Here is a 24,935-nt window from a genome sequence, read left to right as displayed (position 1 = left end):
CCATCGACACACGATTAAAACTAAAAATAAAAATATCAAAAAATGTATTTATATATGGGTAAATGATTTTTTTACTGCATTAATTATTTTTATATGATTTTGACATTTTTGACCCATCATGTTTCACTGATATGCGTTAAAATTGTTAAATAACAAACGAAACCATCAACGCCATCTATACGAGAGTAGGCCAAAGGTAGTGGCGCCATCTGATAGAGAATAAAATTTTCTTGATTTTCGAGGCACGTTTTTTTCCTTAGACTGTATCCATCTATTACGGAGTTATACCTATCTTTGCAAGGACGTACCTCATAGCCCTCAGTCCCACTCTATACGCTAACTCCGGCTCCGCGGGCAACAGCGCCAGGAACAGGAACCTTGCGAACGTATGCGCGGGCGCCGAGCGGGGATGCACTCGCGCGCCGAGACACGAGGAGGGGCCGCCGTCCAGCAGCGCCGTCGCCACGCGCGCGCCCACCGCCGCCGCCGCCTCGCCTTCCACGCGTTGCAGTTGGCCTATTAGTCGCTCCTCCTGGGAAAGGAAGGGTTAACTTTGTAAAGTTCGGGTAAAATATGTGGTATTTTCTATAAAAAAAGACCTTATTGTCGATGGCGCTTACGTCATTATAAACGATGCTCCGATATAAATACAATGCCGCGCGACGCTGTGCGGCGTAAGCGCCATCGACAGTAAGGTCCGTTTTCATAGAAAATGCCCCATATGACATACTAAGTGGGATCTGGCTTCTGAATGTAGTAGTTCTCATAACTACAAATACTTTGCTAACTTTAAGACATAATGAGCTCCTACATCTGTCACTCTTTAGTGCTTAAAGCTATACTTTATAAACGCAACTCGTTATTATGGTAGATATTTTAAATAGTAACATCAGGCAGTCCTTTGACATTTAGAGCCACATTATCTTAATCTCAACTTTATTGGACGTCAAATTCACTACATAGTATAAAACATAGTCGCTTCCTGCTGTCTGGATGGATGTCTGTCCCTATGTATGCTTAGATCTTTAAAACTACGCAACGGATTTCGATGCGTTTTTTTTAAAATAGTGATTCAAGAGGATGGTTTATATGTATAATACATCAACATTGCACCCGTGCGAAGCCGGGGCGGGTCGCTAATAATATTAAATATTTTCGAAATGTTAGGATTTCATAAAACAGTACTTTACAGTACATTACCTGTTTGCAATAACGCTCTTGCGCGTAGAGACCGCTTGGTAACATCCGCTGTAAGCCCAGTCCTAGAAGAGCTGCTTCTAGAGCTAGTGCCAAGTACGTTTCTTCGGGGTTCTTGCTGCCTGCTACGGGTACGTGCTGGTATCTGTTAAAATTAAGATAATGATCAGTAAAAAATTATCATTGCATATCATATCATTTCACCCTTTCAGCAATCATTATCAATTACCTAGGAGGCAAACCAGTGTTGGGCTCCTCGTCCAAATACGTATGGAGGCGAGGCGAGGCGCGCTGGTCGTCGGGCGCGAGGCACGCGTCCGCGAGGCACTCGTACACGCACCAAATTGCCTCCAGCGTCCAGCCCGTCCAGCATAAGCTGTCTGGAAGGGAAATTGGAACAAAATATAAAACGGGGGCATTGGTATAGGGGAGAAGTGGTTTGGTTTTGAGAACCATTTGTATTATTTCGGTAGTTTTAGAACAAATTTTGTATCAGTCCAATGTTTTATACAAAACTTACTCTGAACCGAAACTTGTTCCGAAACTACTAAAATAATGCAAGTGGCTCTTTCAAAACCTGGCTCTTTTATGGCACTTTAGAACATTCAATTGTGAAAGAAATGGCCACCTTTTTAGTACCTACAGCTCATAACTGTCTCAACCAAAAATTACAGACTTCGTACAGTTTAACCCATTCCCCGCCACTATCACATTCGCTCACCTCTCCCTATACACCGGTGCGAGTGCGACAGCACGCACATCGGCCCGCCCGGCCGACACGCTACTTGGTCCATAGACTTGGGATAGCTTGAGCCGTTCTTCTCCCCATCAATTACTGAAGGTACTGTCTCGTTCGCTCACCTCTCCCTATACACCGGTGCGAGTGCGACAGCGCGCACGTCGGCCCGCCAGCTAGACACGCCCCCGGGTCCATGTGCGCGCACACTTGTGACAGCTTGACCCGCTCTCCGCACGTGCCGGGGCAGGCGTCGGGCCCGGGGCAGGCGGGCGTGGCGCCGCCGCTGGAGGAGGCTTCGCCGGCGCCGACCTCTTGCCATCGCTGTTGGGCGACCTCCTGTCAACGGTATTAGTAACTTAGCATAATCATCATAATCATAATCATAATATTTTCATACAGAACACTTTTTGAAAGTCAAAAAATTGTAGAGAATAATTAAAAATAGTTGACATTGAATATATAGGTCTATTAAAATTACATAATATATAAATAATAATAATAATAATCTTTGTCACCATGCAGCCTATACTCGTCTGCGTCGTACTATTAGGCACCTGAGCATTTTCACAAGGGGGATAAAGTAAACATAGCAGAGTACTTGGTTGGATAAACGCATTGGTTGCGAAAGTAACATGTTTTAAGGGGGTACTTTTCTATTTAGAAGAAGCTATCTTTATAACTAAAGATAATATGTGTAGAAAAACCAATGGCGTGCGTTAGCACAATATCTCATGGCGACCCTGCCGGGAACGCCTAAGCTAATTATACGACCTTATTGAGTGTCCAGAAGTGCGTTCGGCAGGGCTTCGAGCGTCCAAGGGATTTGTGCAGCGTTCACAGAGGCCACACATACATTTGCATTTCGCCAGTACAGTTAAAACGCAGTAATTCTGTATGCATCCCATACATAGTTACCACATTTTTCTTTTCATTAACAGAACAAGATGAGTTTTTTTCAAAGTAGTCAAGATTTGCGTTTTTTGTTTGCGTTTTCGCTGAATGCCCTGTTCGAAGTAGAACGTCCACTCACTTTACACACTAAGGGCCACTTGCACCATTTACTAACCCGGGGTTAAACCTGGAGTTACCATGGTTACCAGTACAAGTTGACACTGGGCTAACGGTTTAAGTGGGATGGTGCAAGTGGCGCTAAAAAGCCTCGGTCACGTAACGCACGCTCGACGCTGACGCCAACAGCTATACATTGAAAAAAACAAATGTATTGCGGTCCGCCTGTGTCGAGCGTGAATGGTCGGAGCGAGCGTTCCGTGGACCGAGGTCCCGAGCCGACCCGACCCGACCCGACCCGACCCGAGGGTTAGAAGCAGCTAGATACTGACCTGCCGATGCCGCATGGCCCTCGCGGCGCTGACAGCTAACCGCAGCGCCGCCGGCGCACGCCCATGTGCCCGTAGCGCTTCTATCCGCGCTCCCACCACAGGCAAGTGCTCTGTGGACAAATACATCGTTTTACTTCTAACTAGCGACCCGCCCTGGCTTCGCACGGGTTACATTAAAACACTAAAACCTTCCTCAATAATTACTCTATTGATAGGTGAAAACCGCATTAAAATCCGCTGCGTAGTTTTAAAGATCTAAGCATACATAGGGACAGGCAGACAGCAGGAAGCGACTTTGTTTTATACTATGTAGTGATTACGTATTAGATTTTTTGTAAATAGAGCCTGAAAGTGTCCCGATCTCCTTACAATGCTTACATTACCACTTTATCACAATTTTACCTAATCTACTTCTCGTTAGATATCTTACAATATAATTTTTAAAGACTTGTCAGGGCACCCCACATCATCGTACAATCTTATTCCGAAACATCTGGACTACTGGTTTTTCTATGGTCGTAGTAGGGCCATAGCCAAGAATAAAGGACTTTGGAGCAGGCTATCTGAAACCAAAGGAATTCAAAACGTTACCCATGAGCTCCATCATCCGGCACATGGAGATGGTCGAAAAAGCTCTTGAGTAGTTGACGGATCTTTCCTAAGGGGGTAATTACACAAAAGATCCCTATGGGTCGAAGTGTATCCGCAAGATCAATGTGTCACGTCACGTCGCGTTGAGAACGTCACATAATATATTGTGTTTTCAATAATTATGTGAATGTTTTAATGTTTATTTGGGCACAAACGGCATAAATGTGTTTTATTTGTAAAGAAAAATTGTCTTACTAGACTTATATTGACCGGGATATAGACCGTGATTACCTTTTGTATTATTTGTGAGCTCCCGATATTTCGACGCAGTTACATGCATCATGTTCACGGGTGACTGAAGATAGCGGGTGGGTGTCAAAGTTGTGTAGACAGCGCTCTGTCTACTCTCATTCTTGCGCGTCGGCTGCGTTCACTTAATACAAAAGGTAATCACGGTCTATATCCCGGTCAATATAAGTCTAGTGAAACTAACCGTGAATCATTCAAAACTCTAAAAATTGTCTTACCGTGCCACAAAGGTTGTCCAAGGTCGTTGAACTTAGGGTAAGGCTGCTTAGTGTTGGATCCCCCCGGCTTGCCCTTCTCGCAGTCCGCGTACTCGTCGCTGCCGAGGATGTTCTTCAGGTGCTCATTCTCCCAGGATATGTCTACTGCGTCCAGCGCTCTGAGAAAAGGAAATCGTTAGCTTATTTATACATGTTTGGTATTTCCTTGGTTATGTGGTTAATAAACCTTAACACCTCGGACACGGATTAGGATCGGAATTTTAATCTATTGTTTTAAATGTTAAGGTCACTTTTTCAATGGTCAAAGGGTGAAGCAGGATAGCACTTCAAAAAATGCCCCCAAAGCTTTTCACTTTTACAAAGGGTAACTGTGATTATATTTACTTGTGGAAAACTGTTCGAGGCGTGAGCGAAGGCGCCGGCCTTTGGTTGTGAAGTCTTAATCTCTTACTGGCTCTCCTGTATTCTCGTTCATAACTGAAACAAATGCATTATTGTTATTTTAGTACAATATGGAGTAGGTACGTAATTGAGGATATTAGGCACCTCGAAAATAATCTTGATGCCTCAGGATGTGTCTCGAGATATGTCTAGAAGTTGAAATATTAAGCCACTATGTTAACTAATTTCTATGTATATCTTGGAGTAATTTTATTTGAACTAAAGGGTGTCTTCTTCGTGCCAGTTCTTCATTCGCATTCTGAATGTGAAGGTCACTAATGTAAAATGGGATTACTTTGATTCGCGGGATAACAATGATCATCGATTTTTGAGAAATAGGGAGTTGATTTTAGAACGCGAACTTAAACATTTCATGATGTGTTTGGCATGCTTAACCGAAATAGATAATGAAAGCGTTCAGAAACAAATTCCTTATAATTTAAAATTCGATGATCAATGTTACCCCACGTATCAAAGTTACCCCAGTTTATGGTAGCATGAGCTTATCGTAAATTTATATAAAACGTAGGTTCTTACTTATTAGGTCTAGGTTCTTCATCGGAACTCTCCGAATGGGAATGCATTTCTCTCCTTTGTCTTTCCCTATGTCTTTCTCTGCAAAAAAACAAACACTTTTAGTCCATACATTAAGGCGTTTAATAGATTGTGAAGTCCCCAACCCGCATTAGGCCAGCGTGGCGATTATAACCCAAAGCCTCTCGCACATGAGACGTGTATTGTATAGAATGAATTATTATTAATAATATAATGTACAGAAACAAGACCTATACTCGGTCTGTGACTCGGTCATTCGTAGGTATAATAACGCAAGTTTTGATGGATAAGATTAAGAATTACCTGTCCCTCTCCTCGCGCTCTCGTAGCCTCTCCCTGTCCCTTTCTTCCCTATCACGATGTCTTTCTCTGTCCCTGTCCCTGTGATCTCTGTCACGATCTCTCTCGTTTCTTTCCCTTTCTCTCGCGTACTGAAATGGTGAATAAACTCGTTAGTCCAGTGAATTATTCACATTCACACAAACTATGCAATAGTGCCACAAAAGTACGAATACGATATCTATTTAGGTGTGTTCATTGATCTGTCTAAGGCTTTTGATACCATGTCGACTTCCAATCATCTAACATAATAATATGTTCTAGATGCAATCTAATTAGCTCACAGACAACAATTAAGTTGTGAGAATGTGATTAGGCAATCCTGCTGGTGCAGCATGGTTCCATTTTTATCGCCTGTCACTTTCGCACTTATATACTTGTTAGAACGTGACAGGCATGGTGACAAGCGATAAAAATGCGACTGTGCTGCCGCCGCTGACGGAATTAAAAGTCCAGTGCCGCTTATCTATAATTTGCCTCCAGCGGATCCTTAATTACTTTGGACACGTGACCAGACGGGAGCCAGATAACACGGAAAAGCGCATTGTGGTTAGCATGGTGGATGGAGGGTCGGTGATAAAGAGGGCCTACCTGGGGTCTACACAGGCGACTATTATTAGGACGGCGGAAAAACGTGCAGAATGGAGAGCCTTGGTGCACAAAATAACGCCCTCATGTGGTAGCGAACCTCAGTCATGAGAAAACGAGAAAGGAGAGATAAGCAACCGGTCACGTGTCTACTTTGGCGTTCCGCAGGGTAGTATTTTCGGCCCTACGTTATTGGAAACAACTCACCAGTGGAAACGATCTGTAATCCGGATCCTCAGTAGGGCACACCTCCACCGCACTCCACTTCTCTAACAAGTGCCTCCATTGTATCCTGTGATGCTTGTTGCTGCCCGGGTCCAGCACTATGCTGACCCAGAGCGCTCCTAGCTGCTCCCAAAGTTGTCGGCACTTTTCTGTCATGGGGGTGTTCTGGTTCCTCCAGAGGAGGAGGCGAGGATCGGAGAGGAACTGCTCAGTCATGAGCATTAGCATTCGAGGACCGTTGGAGTCTTGGGCTCGAAGCATTTCTCGTACCTGAAAGTGATGAGGAATTATAATTCTGGTAAAAAAGCCCAATTGGTGAAAATATGACCACGACTTATAGGGTTAGTATCCTTTAAGTTTCAAACAAAGATTTATTTACATGCTAAACAATTAGACAGATTTGTGCTTCGAATTTGACAGCTTGCGTACAGTCAGCAAAGTTATTAGCTATAGCTCTACATACAAATATGTATGCTGGTGTTCTAAGCTAATGGTTTTGCAAAACATATGGCACCGTACAACGCCATCTACTTCAGCTATAAATTTTTTTTTCATAAACAAGCAAACGGCGCGCCTGATGGTCAGTCACCGTAGCCTATGATATATTTTTTTCTAAAACTACATATCTACTAAAAGTAACTATGGTTTCAAATTTGTGACTAATCCATTAGAATGTTAATAATAAAGCTAGAACGTGTAAGTAAATTACTAAAAGTACTAAATCCAACTGTAATATCGTCAACACAGTTAACTGACAATTCTCAACCTTATTCCAAACACATAAGTGTCATCGACGGTCAAAGTTAATGTTGCTGCTACCTCGTGACAGCTATTACATTCATATAATTATGTAGTAGCCTTATCAGATGCCGCACGAGAGACACTTATACGAAATGACTTTACTACTTTGAGTAAATTCCTTGTGGTTTTTAATCGTTTTTCCCATCACATCTGTGTCAATTGTGTCTAGAAAAAATACCTGTCCTATATGTCATAGTGATGGCGTTAGGCAGTTCTTTTATAGGTATTTACCAGAAGAGTTTATCATTATATTGTGATAGTGTAATAATAAAATGCCTCGGCCAATACGATTACTGTGGACAGAATAGGTTTGCTATCCATGCGATAGAGCAGAGGTCGCCAACCTTTTAGCAGTCAAGGACCACATAGTAGTTAATGAAATTGGCCGCACTTGTTAATATTTATGACTTTAATTTATCAGGTATTGTCGTTTGTCAATATGACATACAAAATAGCCAGGAAGGCTCGCGGGTCGCAAGGGCCGCCGCCTGTTGCCGACCGCTGCGATAGAGTAATCGTCACTTTCTGTCATCACGTGATTGAAAGAGAAAACGTAAAATAGAACGAAAACAATATCCTTACAGGGGTCGGAAAAGCAGTGACCGTAATAGTCTTTTGTCATTATCACAAAGAAAGTTCTTACTGATCGCGCGCGAATTCCGTGCACGGCTGAGGAATGTTAGGAATGTTGGGCGTCATGACAGAGTGGTGTCATTTTGTACGTACGGGCGCGGCGCACACCCCGCCACTTCCTCGACCTCCGAATGCACGGAATTGGCGCGCGGACAGTAGATGATAGTTACCTTAGAAAATAATGAATTGAGTTGCTTATTTGCATTGTAATAAGTCCCCTGTAGTAAGTACGCCCTGACTTGCTCGCACACCTGTAATAAATACAAATACGAATTAGAATCATTATGATAGATTAAGAGTGTATTTTAATTTGTTAAAATGTCGCAAGAACAAGGAAAAAGTCGTGTGTTACCTCCTCAAGCAAAAAAACAATCAACTGAATATTTATCAAAATTAGCTTATAAGTTTGATATTACTAACTACTAAGTTATTATTTATTAATTCTATTCTTTTTATTGTTCAAAAGAAATATAATAAAGTTGTTGGGCTTTGATTGGGGTTGCTGCAATACAAGTAAAAGATAGAGTAGGTGGTAAAGGTAGTAAACCTGTAGGGAGTGTAGGGACTTGTCTACAATGGTGGGTACTACACGGCTAAATAAGTACCTACTGCTCGTCCAAATTCCAAGCCAGATGGGCCTGTGGTGGCGGCCCAGCTGTCATGATCTGGGACAACACAGGTCCTGTAGCCTATTGGACCTATAGTTTTGTTAATTATAGTATTAGTTTACTACATGATTAAGTACCTACCTGTTGTTCATCCAAATGCCATGCATGATGAGCATCTGGTGGCGGTCCAGCCGTAGGGTCCGGAGCACCACAGATCCTGTTAATAGCCGACCGGGCCTGAAGGACCTCGTCAGCTAACCGCTGTGCCGTCGGCAGCACCTCCGTGTGGTGCTCGGCGATAAGGTACTGGACGAACTTTTGAAGCTGCTGCCTGTCCATTTGGAGGAGGGTTTCTGAAAAGAAGGGAAAATGGAAAATTTATTTTAATGTTCAAATGAAGAAATACAGAATAATACAGAAATAAAACAGGGTTAAATATGTATGGAATGGAAATTCTTGATAATGAGTTGAGCGTCATGGAAAATTAATAGAACAGTGTGAAGTCCATGACAGATGAATATCAGATTGTAAATAGTAGATTGTACAACAAGGACATAAAGCGATCGAGCGCAGCGAGGACCTTTAATATAGTCGAGGATATAAACGGACATTTATGCCTAAGTTATACACTCTACTTTTCACTTCGATTGTGAGTAAAATATACAAACATATCCAATATTGTATTTTACCGTATTTATTCAAGACTAAAGAAAAGTGTATTTGGGCCGGTCCGTTAGAATGTCATACCGGTGATCTTAAGAAGAGGTAACATACAATTGTATGTTATCTGATATGGGCACTCGCAGTCGAACAGAGTCTGCGTTCCTGATGCGCTAAAGCGCCAGCGCCACAACATGTTGACACCAGAAGATGTCCCGCTCCTCGCACCTGCAAGTCTCGCCGGTAATCTTGTATGATGTCTTCTCAGTCACCCCGGTGAGCTTGTGTGTTATCTGATGGGCACTCGCAGTCAGACGGACTCTGCGTTCCTGACGCGGTATAGAGCCAGCGCCACAACATGTTGCCACCAGAAGATGTCCCGCGCCTCGCAGCTGCAAGCCACGCCGGTTATCTTGTATGATGTCTCCTCAGTTACCCCGGTGATCTCGCGTGTTACCTGATATGGGCACTCGCAGTCGGACGGAGTCTGCGTTCCTGATGCGGTACAGCGCCAGTGCCACAACATGTTGGCACCAGAAGATGTCCCGCGCCTCGCAGCTGCATGTCACACCGGTGATCTTGCACCTGAGGAAAAATGCGCAAAAATTAGCGTATGCATGTATGTAAACACTTTACTGTACATAAGACAGGTTAAGACACAATATACAAATATGCAAAGACCAACTGGAACCTTTCAGCAGTTGAGGTGAGAGAAAAAATTAAACTGCATTGATACCGCAAATGTCGAAGATCCGGCCCGTCCGGATACCAAATTGAGTTTTACATTTGCGGCAGCAAAGCAGTCAGCAATCCGAACGGCACCTTAAAAGTGATGATCACGATAGATGTGGCGAAAATATGAATTTTCGTGGTTTCTAATTTTTATATCTATTTGATATTTGTCTAGCGTCAAATAACTACGAATTCTATGAAACTCATAGCCATCAGGCGGGCGCCTGTAACTTGCACACAGACAGCTGGAAGATAACGGTACACCATAGTAAAGGACAGAACATTACGACATGACATGTTTATACGTCGTATTTTTGTCTCGATCTTTCGTGTCACGTTTCTCACCATCGTGTTGCCTACGGAGTGATACCATGCATAATAAACCAAATTGATATTGCCACCACTTTCAACCTAATTGCAAAAGGAATTATCTGAGCACTCCCTTCACGCCTAACGTAACTACGTAACGTAACGTAAGAATGAACGATGAAACTACATACTTTATTTTCGTATGTTACTTGCAGATAATGAAATATCGGACGCCTCGGCCAGTGGCGGATTAGCCATTATTATTATATATTATTAGCGCGTTTGGGGGCCCCGCGCACCTACGTAAAAAACCTAAGTTTCACTTCGTTCACTTCGTCCGACAAAATTAAAACAATTCATGGGCCCCATGATAGAATTTGCACTGGCCTCAGCCCGAGTCCGGCCCGGTCTTGAGTGAGTCATCCTTAATCCTAACTTACATAAAAATATTATAATCCTGCGATCATAGCCTGCGATCCTGCTAGTAGTCTCGTACTAATTTTAGAAACGCAAAAACAAGCCGCAAAGCAATAGTAAATAATTTCATAAATGAATCAAACCTTTTCAAATCTCGCGTCCGCCATAAACGCTCACAAAGAATCATCTATTATGTAGCCAAAGTTTAGTATTGTAAAGGCATTGACGACCGCCTTTAGTAAAAAAGCCTTTATTTAACAATGGCTAGGCGCTTCTGACCCCTTTATTTTGAATTCTTTGTTTTCCGTTTAGCACTTTACGCTTGAGAGGAATTTGGCTTTAGGAAAATAAATGGTCCTACTTTTATAGTATTATTTTAAATTTTACTTAAAAGGTTTCAAGGTTCTTACTTGAAAACCTTAAGATATCTATGAACAATTCTTCTGTTTCAAATAGGAACCTTAATATTTTTTTCTCACAACATTGATATATATGTTACGATAATTGTTGAAACGAAACCCGAAGCGGCTTTAAAACCCGTTTCTCCCGATACAACAAAGTTCCAACAATTAGGTTCGAGAATCCTTAACTTTCAGGAACTGATGGGACAACTTTTTCTAGAGATATGCTTTAATCTATAGTTTTTCAATAGGGACAGTCTGAGCTGTGGCGTTTTTTTAAATTTGGCATACTAAGCCCATGATCTTTGACACCCCCTATAGCTCAAAACTGACTGCGAAGTTCGGTTTGTACTATTGTACCGCCCCAATACCCCGCCCGCGCCTTACAGTAAATCTTCTTCTTTGTCGTATCCTCGTGACTGAGGGACGAGAAGACTGTGGACACTTTACCGGTGCTTTCGAAGCCGATCTATCTTGGGCCCGAGGCTGTAATGTGGCTATAGTCTGATGTTATTCTGACAGTTTTGAATGATTTAAGGATTTGCCACACTGAATGCGTTCTGAGGTCAGCGGTCAGGTCAAACCCGCATTATGTATGAACAACATTGACAGCAACCTTTGAAGTTGAAGTTTGATCTGACCGCTGCCCGCAGAACGCATCCAGTGTGGCAAATCTTTCACGGTTAGTTTCACTAGACTTATAATATTGACCGGGCGGGTTTTGTAGTGTGACTTTAACACCCATCCGCTATCTTCAGTTTACCCGTGAACAAGATGCATGTAACTGCATAGAATCGAAATATCGGGAGCTCAAAAACAATACAAAAGGTAATCTCGGTCTATATCCTGGTCTATAATGACGTTATTCTGTCTGCCCAAAGCGTGGCCATACGTCCATCTCATCTTCTTCGCTTGCTTGTTTTTAGGGTAAATAAATATGTCCATATAAGTTAGAAATAAGCTTACCGGTCGAAGGAGACAGTGACCCTGTATAGACGTTCGGGCTCCGAACATGGCGGAACCGCCGCCGGTGCACGCACCACCCCGCTCAAGTGGAAACCTGTTAACAAATACCATCTATAAGTATGTACACTAATTAAAATATATATTTGGGGCATTTTCTATGAAAAGGGACCTTATTGTCGATGGCGCTTACGCCGCACAGCGTCGCGCGGCATTGTATTTCATATCGGAGCATCGTTAATAATGGCGTAAACGCCATCGACAATAAGGTCCCTTTTTATAGAAAATACCACATTTGACAAAATAATGGCATATCATTTGGGCACGCCCGACTGTTGGGCTTGCTTTGTCTTAGAGGTCCTGAATTGCTTCGAAATGTGAAAGGCCTTGTGCACAAATCGCGAGGTTTTTTCGGCTACTTTTTGACCCCATCTTAAAGGCCAGCAACACTTGAAACCCCTCTTGAAACCGCCAACCATTTTCGACGTGTTGCCTCCCTGTCACACTTACGTACGAATTTCCAAGTGCGACAGAGAGGCAACACGTCGAACGTGATTCGCGGGTTTTGCAGGTGTAGACGACGATAATTGCTTACCATCAGGCGATACGTCTGCTGGTTTACCTCCTGTATCACTAAAAACCGGACAAGTGCGAGTCGGACTCACCGACCGAGGGTTCCGCACTTTTTAGTATTTGTTGTGACAGCGGCAACACAAATACATCATCTGTGAAAATTTCAACTTTAGCTATCACGGTTCATGAGATACAACCCGGTGACAAACAGACAGACAGACGGACAGAGAAGTCTTACAGGGTCCCCTTTTTGCCCTTGGGTACGGAACCCTAAAAAACGACAAGGTCCAACAATGACTATTGTTGTCTTCCCCAGTTGGGCTATTCGAGATACAAGCCAGTTATTTCTCTACAACCTTTTTAGGGTTCCGTACCCAAAGGGTAAAAACGGGACCCTATTAATAAGACTCCGCTGTCCGTCTGTCACCAGGCTGTATCTCATGAACCGTGATAGCTAGACAGTTGAAATTTTCACAGATGACGTAATTCTGTTGCCGCTATAACAACAAATACTAAAAAGTACGGAACCCTCGGTGCGCGAGTCCGACTCGCACTTGGCCGGTTTTTCTGCCTATTTACCAAGAAAGCAAAAAAGGACAATTTAAACAAGGTCACCCTTAGAATTAGAAACCTATTGGCCTAGTCCAGTTTGGCAAGTCGTGCAGTAAATCGCAGCGCAATCGCACCGACTGTTCTGTCGTAACGACACGCTTCAACAGCGCTTCACGCTTCAAAAATCCACTATTGTATACTATCAAGTTGCTGTTATTTACTATTTACTCGATCACAAGTAATCTGATTCCAACGACGTACAGGGGCCTAGCCAATATAACGAAAGAACCGGCCAAGTGCGAGTCGGGCTCACGCACAAAGGGTTCCGTACCATTACGCAAAAAAACGGCAAAAAAATCACGTCTGTTGTATGGGAGCCCCACTTAAATATTTATTTTATTCTGTTTTTAGTATTTGTTATTACAGCGGCAACTGAAATACATCATCTGTGAAAATTTCAACATTTTCAACTGTCTAGCTATCACGGGTCGTGAGTTACAGCCTGGTGACAGACGGACAGATGGACAGACAGACAGCGGAGTCTTAGTAATAGGGTCCCGTTTTTACCCTTTGGGTACGGAACCCTAAAAACGCCAAACGGAAAAAATTCTCGGGCTGACAGATGCTACGAAATGTCACGTGACTTTTTCCATACATTATAATTTAACTTTCGATTGGCATTTTCTAAAATAAATATTGAAAACTTGATTCTTTCAAATCTGGACATTCTTGGGCTCATTCTACTCAGAATCGACAGCATTCTCCATCCTGCCATTAAAAAAAGATGTCCCAAAATGTTCAATCCATTACGTCACGTTTTAGTGTGAAAATTGTTTTCACTTGTATGTGCGACTGTGCGTGACGTAGTGGAATGTACAATTTTCATACAAAAATTTTGGGTCATTTTTTTATCATCAGGATTAAATATGCCAGTGATTCTGAGTTGTAACAAGCCAAAAACACCAGGATCTGTGAGAATCAGGTTTTCAATACCTATTTATTTTTGAAAACGCCCTTCTATCAACGATTGTCATCTAGGGTCTAGGGGTATGTTTTTTCTTTATGTTTTATGTAATAGGTATGTATATGGTAATATACTTAACATTATACTCCAAAAAGTTAGATTTATTAAGTGATATGGGAAACAATAACTGACTTGAAATTCTAATCAATATGTTTATCATTTCCACGTGTCTTTTTATTAACAAGTTTTTTTTATAAATATAGCAATATTTGACTTATGAAAGCAAAAGTATGTAAATGATAAAAATAAACTTAAAAATACTTACATAATATGTTTATGGTAATCAAAGGGATCCCATACGTCTAATATTATCAATAGAGTTAATTAATTACATGATATGATATTGTTTACTTATTCTTATATTGTAATGCTTTGTACTTTAATCTGACGACCATTACGAGATACCTAGGTATAAGTAGCCATACTCGTATTGTCATTTTTTTCGTAACCATGCTATTATTTGACATTGTATTATTTATTTTGCTATTGATATTAGATGATGATTTTTATCTGTATTGACATTTGTATATAATAGTTGACGATCATCAATAATTAGATATAAATTCGTATAGATTAGCTTAAAATAATTTATAATGTAATTTAATATTATCATAAATCTAAATCTATAAAGTAGGTAGGTATTTCTAACTTTACAAACCTATGCACAAAACGAAAAACAATGCCAAACCACTAATCCGGTCCATTTAACGACTACGTCAATATTTACCAAATAACCGATTGGACGCAGACGCGTTTGAAAATATTAGCACTCAGTTTACGAGCTGTGACGAGCTGCTACCATATCCTGTTGTAAATGGCTTACTATTATTGGACACAGTTGCAGGGATCGGATACCGATATTTTATGTATGGGAACAAAGACCTATACATGTTGTTTTGCCTTCATGTACTATCGCCGACAGTAACGCTTTGACCAGGCATGGTTCATTTTCGCATGCACCCGAGAAACGGTCACTTATTTACAATATCCACCAATGGAAACGGACGAAGATTTTTTGACCAGTTACTATTACTTATTAATATCAACTTAAAGTCTTATCAATATGGTATAAAATTGAATGAATAGAAAATCACAACTAGGGTTTTTTTTAGACTACTACCTTTAATCGCATATTAAAATCAACATTTATGTTACTAAGTATAAGGTTCAAATAAAGATGGACAGCCGACATCGTCTCGTAGAAATAGGCTCCCTAAAAAAATAAGATGGAAAAATAATATGTACATATTATCTTAGTTTGCCTACCATTTCGTATGTATCTCTCAGTTACTTAAAGGTTAGCTGGAAGAGGTCCCTTAAGGGGATAAATTCGCCTTTGTACACATTTACTGTATTCTCTCTGTATTATGTACTTGTTTTGTGCAATAAAGTGTTTACTACTACTACATGTATACCGATTTTTGATATTTTTATGTTTGAAATGAGGCAGTCCTGGCCGTCCTGGGACAAACTATAAGCATATTAATTTCAGAAGAGCCCCGGTTTTTGAGCTCCTATTATTACATTTCTGGCCAGAAAGCTTCATCTCTTTAACTGGATCCTCGGGTCCATATAGTCTGATATAGGTAATTAAATAATTTTAATGGAAAGAATGAGTGAAAGAAGGCTAACAAAGAGAGTGTATAAGGGAGAGGTAGAAACGGGAGTTGGAAGGGGCAGACCTCGGCGGACTTTCTCGGATCAGATCGGGGAAATCCTGAAGAAAGGCCAGGTCAAGAGCACCCTAAACCGGCCAGCGTGTATGAGGAATGTTATAAAAGTGAAGGAAGCGAAAGAGGTATGTCAGGATCGTAGCAAGTTGAAATCCGTGGTCTCTGCCTACCCCTCTGGGAAATAGGCGTGATTATATGTATGTATGTATGTATGTAAATAATTTTAAATAATTTAATTTATTCTCAATGAAGTATTCGGCCAGTTGCATTTCAGTACACTCGAGAAAACGAAAACAACGCAGTTCCCAAACAAGAATCAATTACTGAACGATTATGGGCACGTTCAGAAATCGAACTCGAGCGTACAGAGGCAATCTACTGCGATTCGTCAGGGTTTGAAAACTTTGAAATTCGAACGGTGACGTAACGACTTTAGGGTCCCGTGTTTGAAATTGAAACAATGCTGGCTTTAAAACCATGGCGAATTGTTTTTTTTATTGCGCAGCCACCCACTGCGAGAAGTTTGGTATATAACATACATGTTAATTCTTAGATTTATACTGAGACAACAATCTCTAACTTATTTTATAGCAATTCCATAGTAGTTGTTAAAAATCATATCATTAATAAACTACTCGTCTTAGCTATATTTTCATCAAAGATAGATATAACTCCGTAATAGATGGATACAGTCTAAAGGGGCCCACTGACTATCAGTCCGCCGGACGATATTGGCCTGTCAGTTAGAACAAAAAATTGACAGTTCCGAACAACTGACAGGCCGATGTCGTCCGGCGGACTGATAGTCAGTGGGCCCCATAAGGAAAAAACGTGCCTCGAAAATCACGAAAATTTGACTCTCGATCAGATGGCGCCAGTACCTTTGGCCTACTCTCGTATAGAGGGCGTTGACGCTTTCGTTTGTTATTTAACAATTTTAACGCATATCAGTGAAAGAACATGGGTCAAAATCATAAAAATAATTAATGCAAATAAAAAAACATTTATGCATATTTAAATACATTTTATCGTATTTTTATAAATCTTCATTTGATATCTATCGACGGCAGTGAATTTACTGTGGTTACAAAATTTACTATTAGAGTAACCGCTCTCCTCCTCTTTGCTTTCACTGAACTCTATTTTGCACCTCAAACCTCAACAATGTAAGGTAAATAAGAATCGCTGTATGAAATGAACTAAATGCTTTAAACGGAATCAAATTGACTTTCACTCCAAAAAACCTTTCGAAAAAACTCATTAAACACACCAAAAAAGAAACCAATTATCGTTTAAAGTCATAAAAACGGCCTCGTCTTATTTTGTGTGAAATAAATCAATGAATTCGATTGCACTGAACCGATCAAACGGTGAAATTGCAAACCTCATTGAAAAAAAAAAAACAAAAGGGACCGCGGTTGACTTGCGAATTCGTACCAAACCGTCTTGTAAACAAGGTTTTATTTAGAATGAAAGTTTTTCTTAGGTTGGGGGCATGGAAACTGGCACTCGAGAAAAGAGGTTAGAAAAGAAAAAAAGAAAAAACGGCGTCGCTTGAACAGCTGCTTCGATTTTTGCCCGATTTGTTATCGGATGTGAAATACAAGGTACATTATGAATTATCGAGTGTAATCTTATATTTTGCACTTGGTTGTGTGTGTATGTGTGTCTGAAATAGGTTTAGATACTCGTATAAAGATGCAAAAGCCAAGAGTATTGAGCAGAATATTGGCGGTAAAGTATCGTAAGGCTTTTAAGGTTTTTACCTACCGTATTTTACCGTACCGAAAATTTGAAATGTTGTCAATTAAAAACGACCTATAAAAAGATATTTAAAATCGGCATGCAGGTGTGAGACTGAAAATGGTAGATATTGGCGTGACAGAAATGAAGCCACGTGAAACTCGATTTCCGAAGTCCGCGGTAGCGGTAATCAAAGACAATTAAAAAAACAGTAAAAAATGTATACATACCTACCACTATATAGTAATATACAAGACAGTAATATATAAGACATTGTAACCAACAGCTCGGACAAAGCCATAGGCATTCGTGAGGAGGAGAGGTTAAAACTTTTTTAATTCCCATGATTGCTCGATACCAAATTGGGAGCACGCACGGAAAGATTCGATGGGCACGCAACTCGTGTGTAAAGCTATCCATACACGCATTTGTGAACTCCCTACAGAATATAGTACTTGTAGATACTGACCGTGTGACTCTAGCAAAATAAATAAATATCGCCGCTATACTTACTCAACCTCGTATCTGCAACACTCATTTGATGACAAAAACACCCGTATTCCGAATGAAAGAAAAGCGACATTTCCATCAAATGATTGTAGCAGATATGAGGTTGAGTAATTATAGCGACGATATTTAAGCTAATATTATCAGGTGAACGTTTCGGCTTGGGTTGGTGGAGTGAAAAAAGTTCTCTGATACGAGTTTGAACTTTGATCGCTAGTATTGCTACAAGTTTAGTCCTCAAGAAGCCCAAACTTACAGATATAAACTTATTACACAGTATCTTTGACAATCTTTAGTTTCTACTATGAGTTTAGGTATGTGGTGCCATACAAATTGGTATAGTATGAATTATCTCAGATGATTTTTTCGGCCTCGTGCCCTAACCTGTTAAACAAAAGGTATTAAAAAAACAAAGAAGAGTGAGTTTAAGTTGGTTTAAGGTTTCCTTTATTGCAGTAGTTACACTGCTTATTGCTAATAGCCCCGACATAAGTAACGGGAACAAGCCCGTTTAAAAAGCAAATCTACCATTATATTTATATTATTCAAATTCATAAAACAGACCATTCGGAGGTATGTTTTGTTATCTCCGAAGAAAAACACACCCTGATTGTTCTCTGAATGAGCTGTCACATATATTTGAACCTTAATACTATCACGATAAATGCCTTTAAAACGACATGGCTGCTTTGGCACGTGCTAAAGACCGCTCTTAAAGAAAACAAAGGCTTTTGTTTAACCGAAAAACTCATCTGAGAAAATTCGTAATATAAATTGTGATGTCAAGTCGTAGTCGGTATAATAGTAGTAGGTATTTAGCGTTGCTAGGTAATTAGTTTTAGCTTAATCGGAATTCAGGACTTGGGACAGTAAATTTGACTTGCGAGATTTGATTTTCAAAAACACAGCCAACATACGAATACTGTAACCTACATTTAACTCTTCGTGACAAAGTTTTAACTTCTTTCTATTATATTCTAAATGAAACACGACAAATTGCCGATTAACAGTGGGAAGCTTTTCGACAATAGGCACTAAACCGCCATTATTATATTTCTATTATGTATACTCACAATGATCTGTTAGTTCTCAGTGTTGCTATGTTAAAGCAAAATGACGCATATACCATACAATATCTTATTAAAAGGAGACTTTTTAAATGGGAGGTTAAGTCTCTCATGAGATTCAGTAAAATTATTCACATTGTTTTATAGACGCTAAACAATATGTTCACTGTCTGTACCTTGTAAGTTGTAACTATGAACCTGTGGAGAATACAATTATTCATAAGTATCCTACAGGTTTTAAATAATAATAAATTAAACATTTAGGTATTGTAGTTGACACTGTTGACACAACTGTCAAGTGATGAACCCGGAAACTAACACACAGTAAAATAATTTTATAAAATAAAGAAAGAATAGCACGTTTTGAGAAAAAAAGGTTCGCTATCCCTGAAATGGTCCGACAGAATAAGGCATATTCAGATTTCAGATACATCAGATCAGAATTTCCATGTTATTATTAAATTTACTGTGCATGCACTCTGACGTCATCAATAGATTTTTTTCGCGTGACCGCCTGACCGATAAAACTATTGCGTGGAATATATTTTTAGGGTTCCGTACCCAAAGGGTAAAAACGGGACCCTATTACTAAGACTCCGCTGACCGTCTGTCCGTCTGTCACCAGGCTGTATCTCATGAACCGTGATAGCTAGACAGTTGAAATTTTCACAGATGATGTATTTCTGTTGCCTCTATAACAACAAATACTAAAAAGTACGGAACCTTCGGTGCGCGAGTCCGACTCGCACTTGGCCGGTTTTTTCCGACTATAATGAGTTTATGAGGTGTAAATTCCGTAAATAGTTTAATTATCAATTTTGGGTAAGTTCAAGTGATCTGGTTGATCTTTTTTTTATATCTTTTAACATTTTCAATCTCTCTTTCCCATAATCGTTAAACTAAACTGTTGATAAATGTGCTATTTTCAACCAAAAGGGTACTAATTGTCGCTTGTCAGTAAGGCGCTATTTCCATATAGCTTCAATTAGAAATCAACATTATCACCAAGCGACAATGTGGTACCTTTTGGTTGAAAACGCCACAAATAATTTGTAAAAGCTTTAAATCAGTTGAATCATGAGAACTATACATATATGAACAAGTTTGGGAACAAATCAAATTATTTTATTAAAATATGATTCGTTAGCCGCGATAGCTAAAGACGCCGGTTCGAATCCGGCCTTCACCACTGGAGGGCTTCGTCACTTTTTCCTTTAATATATGACATCTATTACAGTTTTTTATACATATATGGTTTTATAGTTATTTACCATAGTCGAAACCCGTTCGCTAACTAGTAATAGTAAACTATGAACTTGTTTAGTGCCTCACGTATATTTTATGTCAAGTGAAAGTTATCCTTATTTGGCACATTAGCATACATGTAAATGTTTATTACATATGTTTTCTAAATTTTAGCTATCCACGTCAAATTTGCAAGACTGAAGTGATCCCATAAGTGTTCTGTGAACAAAGTTTTGTACGGAACACTAAAAATCTAATACATAAGTAGTTGAAAAACCTGCTAAGAGCTATACGCTCTTAATTACCCCAAAACGCAAAATACCTTAAATTAATTTTAAATAGTATGTCTGAATATTAAACCACAAAAAACAATTTAAACATACAACTATTTTTAATGTTCCGTTAGTCACCAGGCCGTATCTCATGAACCATGATAGCTAGTAGACAGTTGAAATTTTTACAGATGATTTATTTCTGTTGGTGCTACTCGTATAACGATAAATACTAAAAACAGAACCAAATAAATATTTAAGTGGGGCTCCCATACAACAAACGTGATTTATTTGCAGTTTTCTGCGTAATGGTACGGAACCCTTCGTGCGCGATCCGACTCGCACCTGGCCGGTGTTTTAAAGATAACCCATAATAAAAAAGTCAGTTTCACAATTTGATAGATTGAAGCAACCACAAATATCTATAGGTATTTAAAAAAACATAGTTAATTTTATACATTCAAAATAACTATCCGCCCGCGATCCGGCTACAGGGGCCTATTCTGCTTTACCGATTAGATAAGGTTTTCAGTTTGTTTTGATACGACTTTGGATAATCGTTGATAGAAAACGTCAATTGAAACTTAAATAATGCAGTGATTACTGATCTGTTTCGTAGTTTAGCTGTTTGATTGTTTCTAGTTTTGTTTATACGAGTAGGTATGTTGTGCAAACCAAAGTTATAGCATGGGGGTGTCACTACGCAGTTTAGGTACATTTGGCCGGCGCGCCTCCCGGGCAGGCGTACGGCAGTGGGCTGCTGCTCGGCTCGCACGAGTCGTGTCACGTGGCGCTCGCGCAAAATTGAAAATACATAATGGCTTCGAAAACTAAATCTCGATCTAATCCGTATAAAAGATATTGTTATGTTTACGGATATCTGAATAAACGGAAGGACAAGGAAGCAGAAATAACTTTTTTTTAAATTACGGACGATATTGAAAGGTAAGTCATACTATCTCCGGATAAAAATTTTATGTTTACAGAATCAACGTTAGTTCCTACATATTTATCTTAAAAATAATAAAACAGTAGGTATAGGTACAAAAACTTGTCGAGTGACAACCCCGTGCCAACACTCACAGCTCGTTCATAAAACTGCGGCGCGCAAAGAAGATTCACGGTTCGTGCGCGGTTATAAGTTTCAATTTTGCTTGCAGGCGGCGAGTATAGGTATAATTTTATACCTAAATCTGACTTTTACGAAGGAGTGAATTTTCTGTACGGTAGTACTATTAGTTATTCTGTGGTTATAGTAGATTTAAGAAATAGATATAAGTAAAAATATATATTGATACACCGCCTCATCTCGTTTGGCATATCGCTTGAGCTTATTAATGCCTAGTAAGACATCAAGCCAAGTTCGTATCAAAACAAGATAAAAACCATATCAAATTGTTAAGCCGAATCAGCTGCCAGACCGGTTACAACCAGTAATTTTTTGGGTAAACGCCATAAATTCAAGTAATAACAGTGGAGCGCTATTCGCTTTTATTTACGACTGTACTTGTTTCACATTCAGACGGCTGTAACTTTTGCGCGAGACTGTATTTTATTTTTTTATCACTGTTTTACTGTCTTTTGTTAATAACGGTCGATTTACAAAAATATTTTTATGTAAAGAATTTTACGTGTTACGAATGTTAAATAAAATTGATGATATCTACCAAATTGACTATTTCTAAATAACGAATCTAAGTAATAATTATTAAGAGGTCCCTTGAAATAGGCACCTAATTTAGGAAATATGAAAAATCTAACAAATACGTATATTATTTTGGCCCTAACATAGACAAAAATCTATCAAACTGAGAATTTCCTTCTTTTTAACCGACTTCAATATTAAAAAACAGGTTTTAATTCGGTTGTTAGTTTTTTTATTTTTTTTGAAACTAAATTATTAATTTTTAGCTGAATTTAAGTACGGGTCAAATTATAAAAAAAAACCTCAATGCTAAACATCAAACTAATTTTACGGTTTAAACTCATGTAAAGGGGCCCACTGATTATCAGTCCGCCGGACGATATAGGTCAGTTGTTCGCGAACTGTCAAATTTTTGTTCTAACTGATAGGCCGATATCATCCGGCGGACTGATAGTCAGTGGTAGGGTTGCCACCTTTTTTCTATACACATATAGTATTTTTGTTAAAAATATTGAAAAAATATAGTATTTACTGGGAAATTAAAAAAAAGGCACCGATTTGAGGCGAATTAAAAATCCAAGTCGCACACGATGCGATATCGATGACATTTGTATACCCCATTCTTGAGTGATGAAAATATAGTATTTTTCGTACTATATTGTTTTTGTATAATATATAGTACAAGTGACTAAAATATAGTACGATACTATATATTATAGTATGGGTGGCAACCCTAGTCAGTGGGCCCCTTAACACACTCCACGTAACTACTCACGCACGACAGTTTAAATTAGAACTTCAATGTTTAAAATATTCGTCTGTATTTTTAGGCTTAACAAAAGGGTACGAAGCCGCGAGCCACTATTATAGTTAAAATTATAATAACATTAGGCCGCAACCCAAATTTTTCCAACGCGGAAACATAAAGGAGCGCCACTTATAAAAACATAAAAACCATACAATTATTATGATTTTGATTCAGTTGCCGCCATTTTGGGCTATTTTAGGTCCGTTCCACTTTCGACCCTAAAATAGTTATTTGTGCAACAAGAGAGGAAAGTTGGTTTTTCTTGCGAGTGTTTATTTTGAGTCCCGAGAAAGCGAAAGATTCTAAGGTAGAATCTTGAGCGTAGCGAGGGACTCAAAAACACGAGACGTAAAATAACTTTGCTCTCGTGTTGCACACATAATTTTTCACCTCAGTAGTGAGAACATATTAAAGGTTAAAATGTATTTCGAATTACACAGAATAAACAGAAAAAAAAGTATTAAAGTATTAAAGTACTCCAGGGAGTGACGAAAGTAGGCTTGTTCGAGCTGCTGAGGTGAAAAATAATTATTGTTACTGCTCTCAGGCTGCGTTCCGGACACATACCACTGAATAGTTTCTGATTCATGGTGGGGAACCAGTCACAAAACTGTACCGAATGTGGAGTAAAAGAAGGTGTGTTCCATATCTTGGTGGAATGTGTCCGAAACGAGGCAGAGAGAATAAACTAGGCAAAAATACAACTGTAATTTATATAACATAGGTGAATTTAACTTCATTTTGGCCTTCCCGCAATCAAAAAAAGGCGATGAAAATATATGAAATTGTTAACCTAGGTATTAAGCGTAGATAATAAGAGTTGATTTGTCTTGCTATGTCACAATAAGGGTGACATTTTCATTTGTGAAGAAACCCTTTTTCTAATAAAGATTTAAAAAAATAAAAATTATTACATACGTTCATATCCTGATTTAGAAATATTTTATATATGCGGTCATTTGGGTGTTTTGTAGTGATAAAAGTAAAAGTTCTAGTGTGTTCTCAATTCCCAATTGATCATTTATCACCATATTTATTTACATATTTTAAACACGGTTACAACTAAAAACAAAATGTCTACATTTCTAATCAATGAATTCAAGCACAATCAACTCTTCGAATCTAAATTTAGAACGTAAATAAACGAATAACCTACAAACGCTAACGTCAAATCACGAAAACACCGGTCGCAAACGGAACCGTGCAATTGCGCTAGTATGCGTGAGGCGAGCGTCCGACCGGTTTGTTTACATTACGAGCTTTGCACGTGTGCGTTGAACATTCATTGTATTCTATTGACTACGTCATTATCATCACAGATGCCTCGTCTTTCATTAAATTTACATTAAAATTGAGCTTTATTTCGTGTGCAGGAAGGTATATTTTGGAGTAACAGAGTTTAGTTTGATATGAGCTTTTGAAAGTAGGCATGGCTAATCGTTCATACTTCAAAAGCTGTTTAAACTCTTACCCCATTGCATAGAAATATAAACTTTATACAGTATACAGTAAAGTTCAATTCATTTTGAATAGTCGTTTAAGATAGGAGTTTGTGTAAGTAACAACAGATACTTTACGTCACATTGTTTACATCTGCGCCTGTGTAGTGGGTATCGTCACGCGCGTGTGGGTGTGTTCGCGTGTCGTGACGTCACGGCTCGTCACGGCCGCGCCAGTGTGCGTGCAGTGAGTCAATGTTACATTTTTGTGACCTTAACCGGCGTAACTCGTACTTAGGTTTACGTAATTATGTCTTATCC

General features: G+C 39.4%; 1 protein-coding gene across 2 annotated transcripts in view; it reads right to left on the bottom strand.

Moving 5' to 3' along the window:
* The window catches only part of LOC134749554 (zinc finger SWIM domain-containing protein 4-like), a 94,197-nt gene that overhangs the window by 9,597 nt on the left and 59,665 nt on the right, over positions 1 to 24,935 (bottom strand). Inside the window, exons 2-15 of one of the 2 annotated variants that reach the window (XM_063684540.1) lie at positions 12,070 to 12,163; positions 9,702 to 9,829; positions 8,726 to 8,937; positions 8,147 to 8,227; positions 6,525 to 6,812; positions 5,694 to 5,821; positions 5,373 to 5,450; positions 4,779 to 4,871; positions 4,395 to 4,552; positions 3,277 to 3,386; positions 2,059 to 2,272; positions 1,427 to 1,577; positions 1,201 to 1,342; positions 309 to 532 (exon numbers count right to left, since the gene is read on the bottom strand). In XM_063684540.1, the coding sequence (XP_063540610.1) occupies positions 309 to 532; positions 1,201 to 1,342; positions 1,427 to 1,577; positions 2,059 to 2,272; positions 3,277 to 3,386; positions 4,395 to 4,552; positions 4,779 to 4,871; positions 5,373 to 5,450; positions 5,694 to 5,821; positions 6,525 to 6,812; positions 8,147 to 8,227; positions 8,726 to 8,937; positions 9,702 to 9,829; positions 12,070 to 12,163 (2,101 nt within the window). Of the gene's footprint in view, positions 1 to 308; positions 533 to 1,200; positions 1,343 to 1,426; positions 1,578 to 2,058; positions 2,273 to 3,276; positions 3,387 to 4,394; positions 4,553 to 4,778; positions 4,872 to 5,372; positions 5,451 to 5,693; positions 5,822 to 6,524; positions 6,813 to 8,146; positions 8,228 to 8,725; positions 8,942 to 9,375; positions 9,500 to 9,701; positions 9,830 to 12,069; positions 12,164 to 24,935 lie in introns of those variants that run through there. The other variant, XM_063684541.1, reaches the window with a different exon arrangement.

The sequence above is a fragment of the Cydia strobilella genome, chromosome 18 (genome assembly GCF_947568885.1).
Source record: "Cydia strobilella chromosome 18, ilCydStro3.1, whole genome shotgun sequence".
NCBI classification, from domain to species: Eukaryota; Metazoa; Arthropoda; class Insecta; order Lepidoptera; family Tortricidae; genus Cydia; species Cydia strobilella.
Note: the sequence above shows the minus strand (reverse complement) of the source record. Positions and strands in the feature narration are given on the sequence as shown.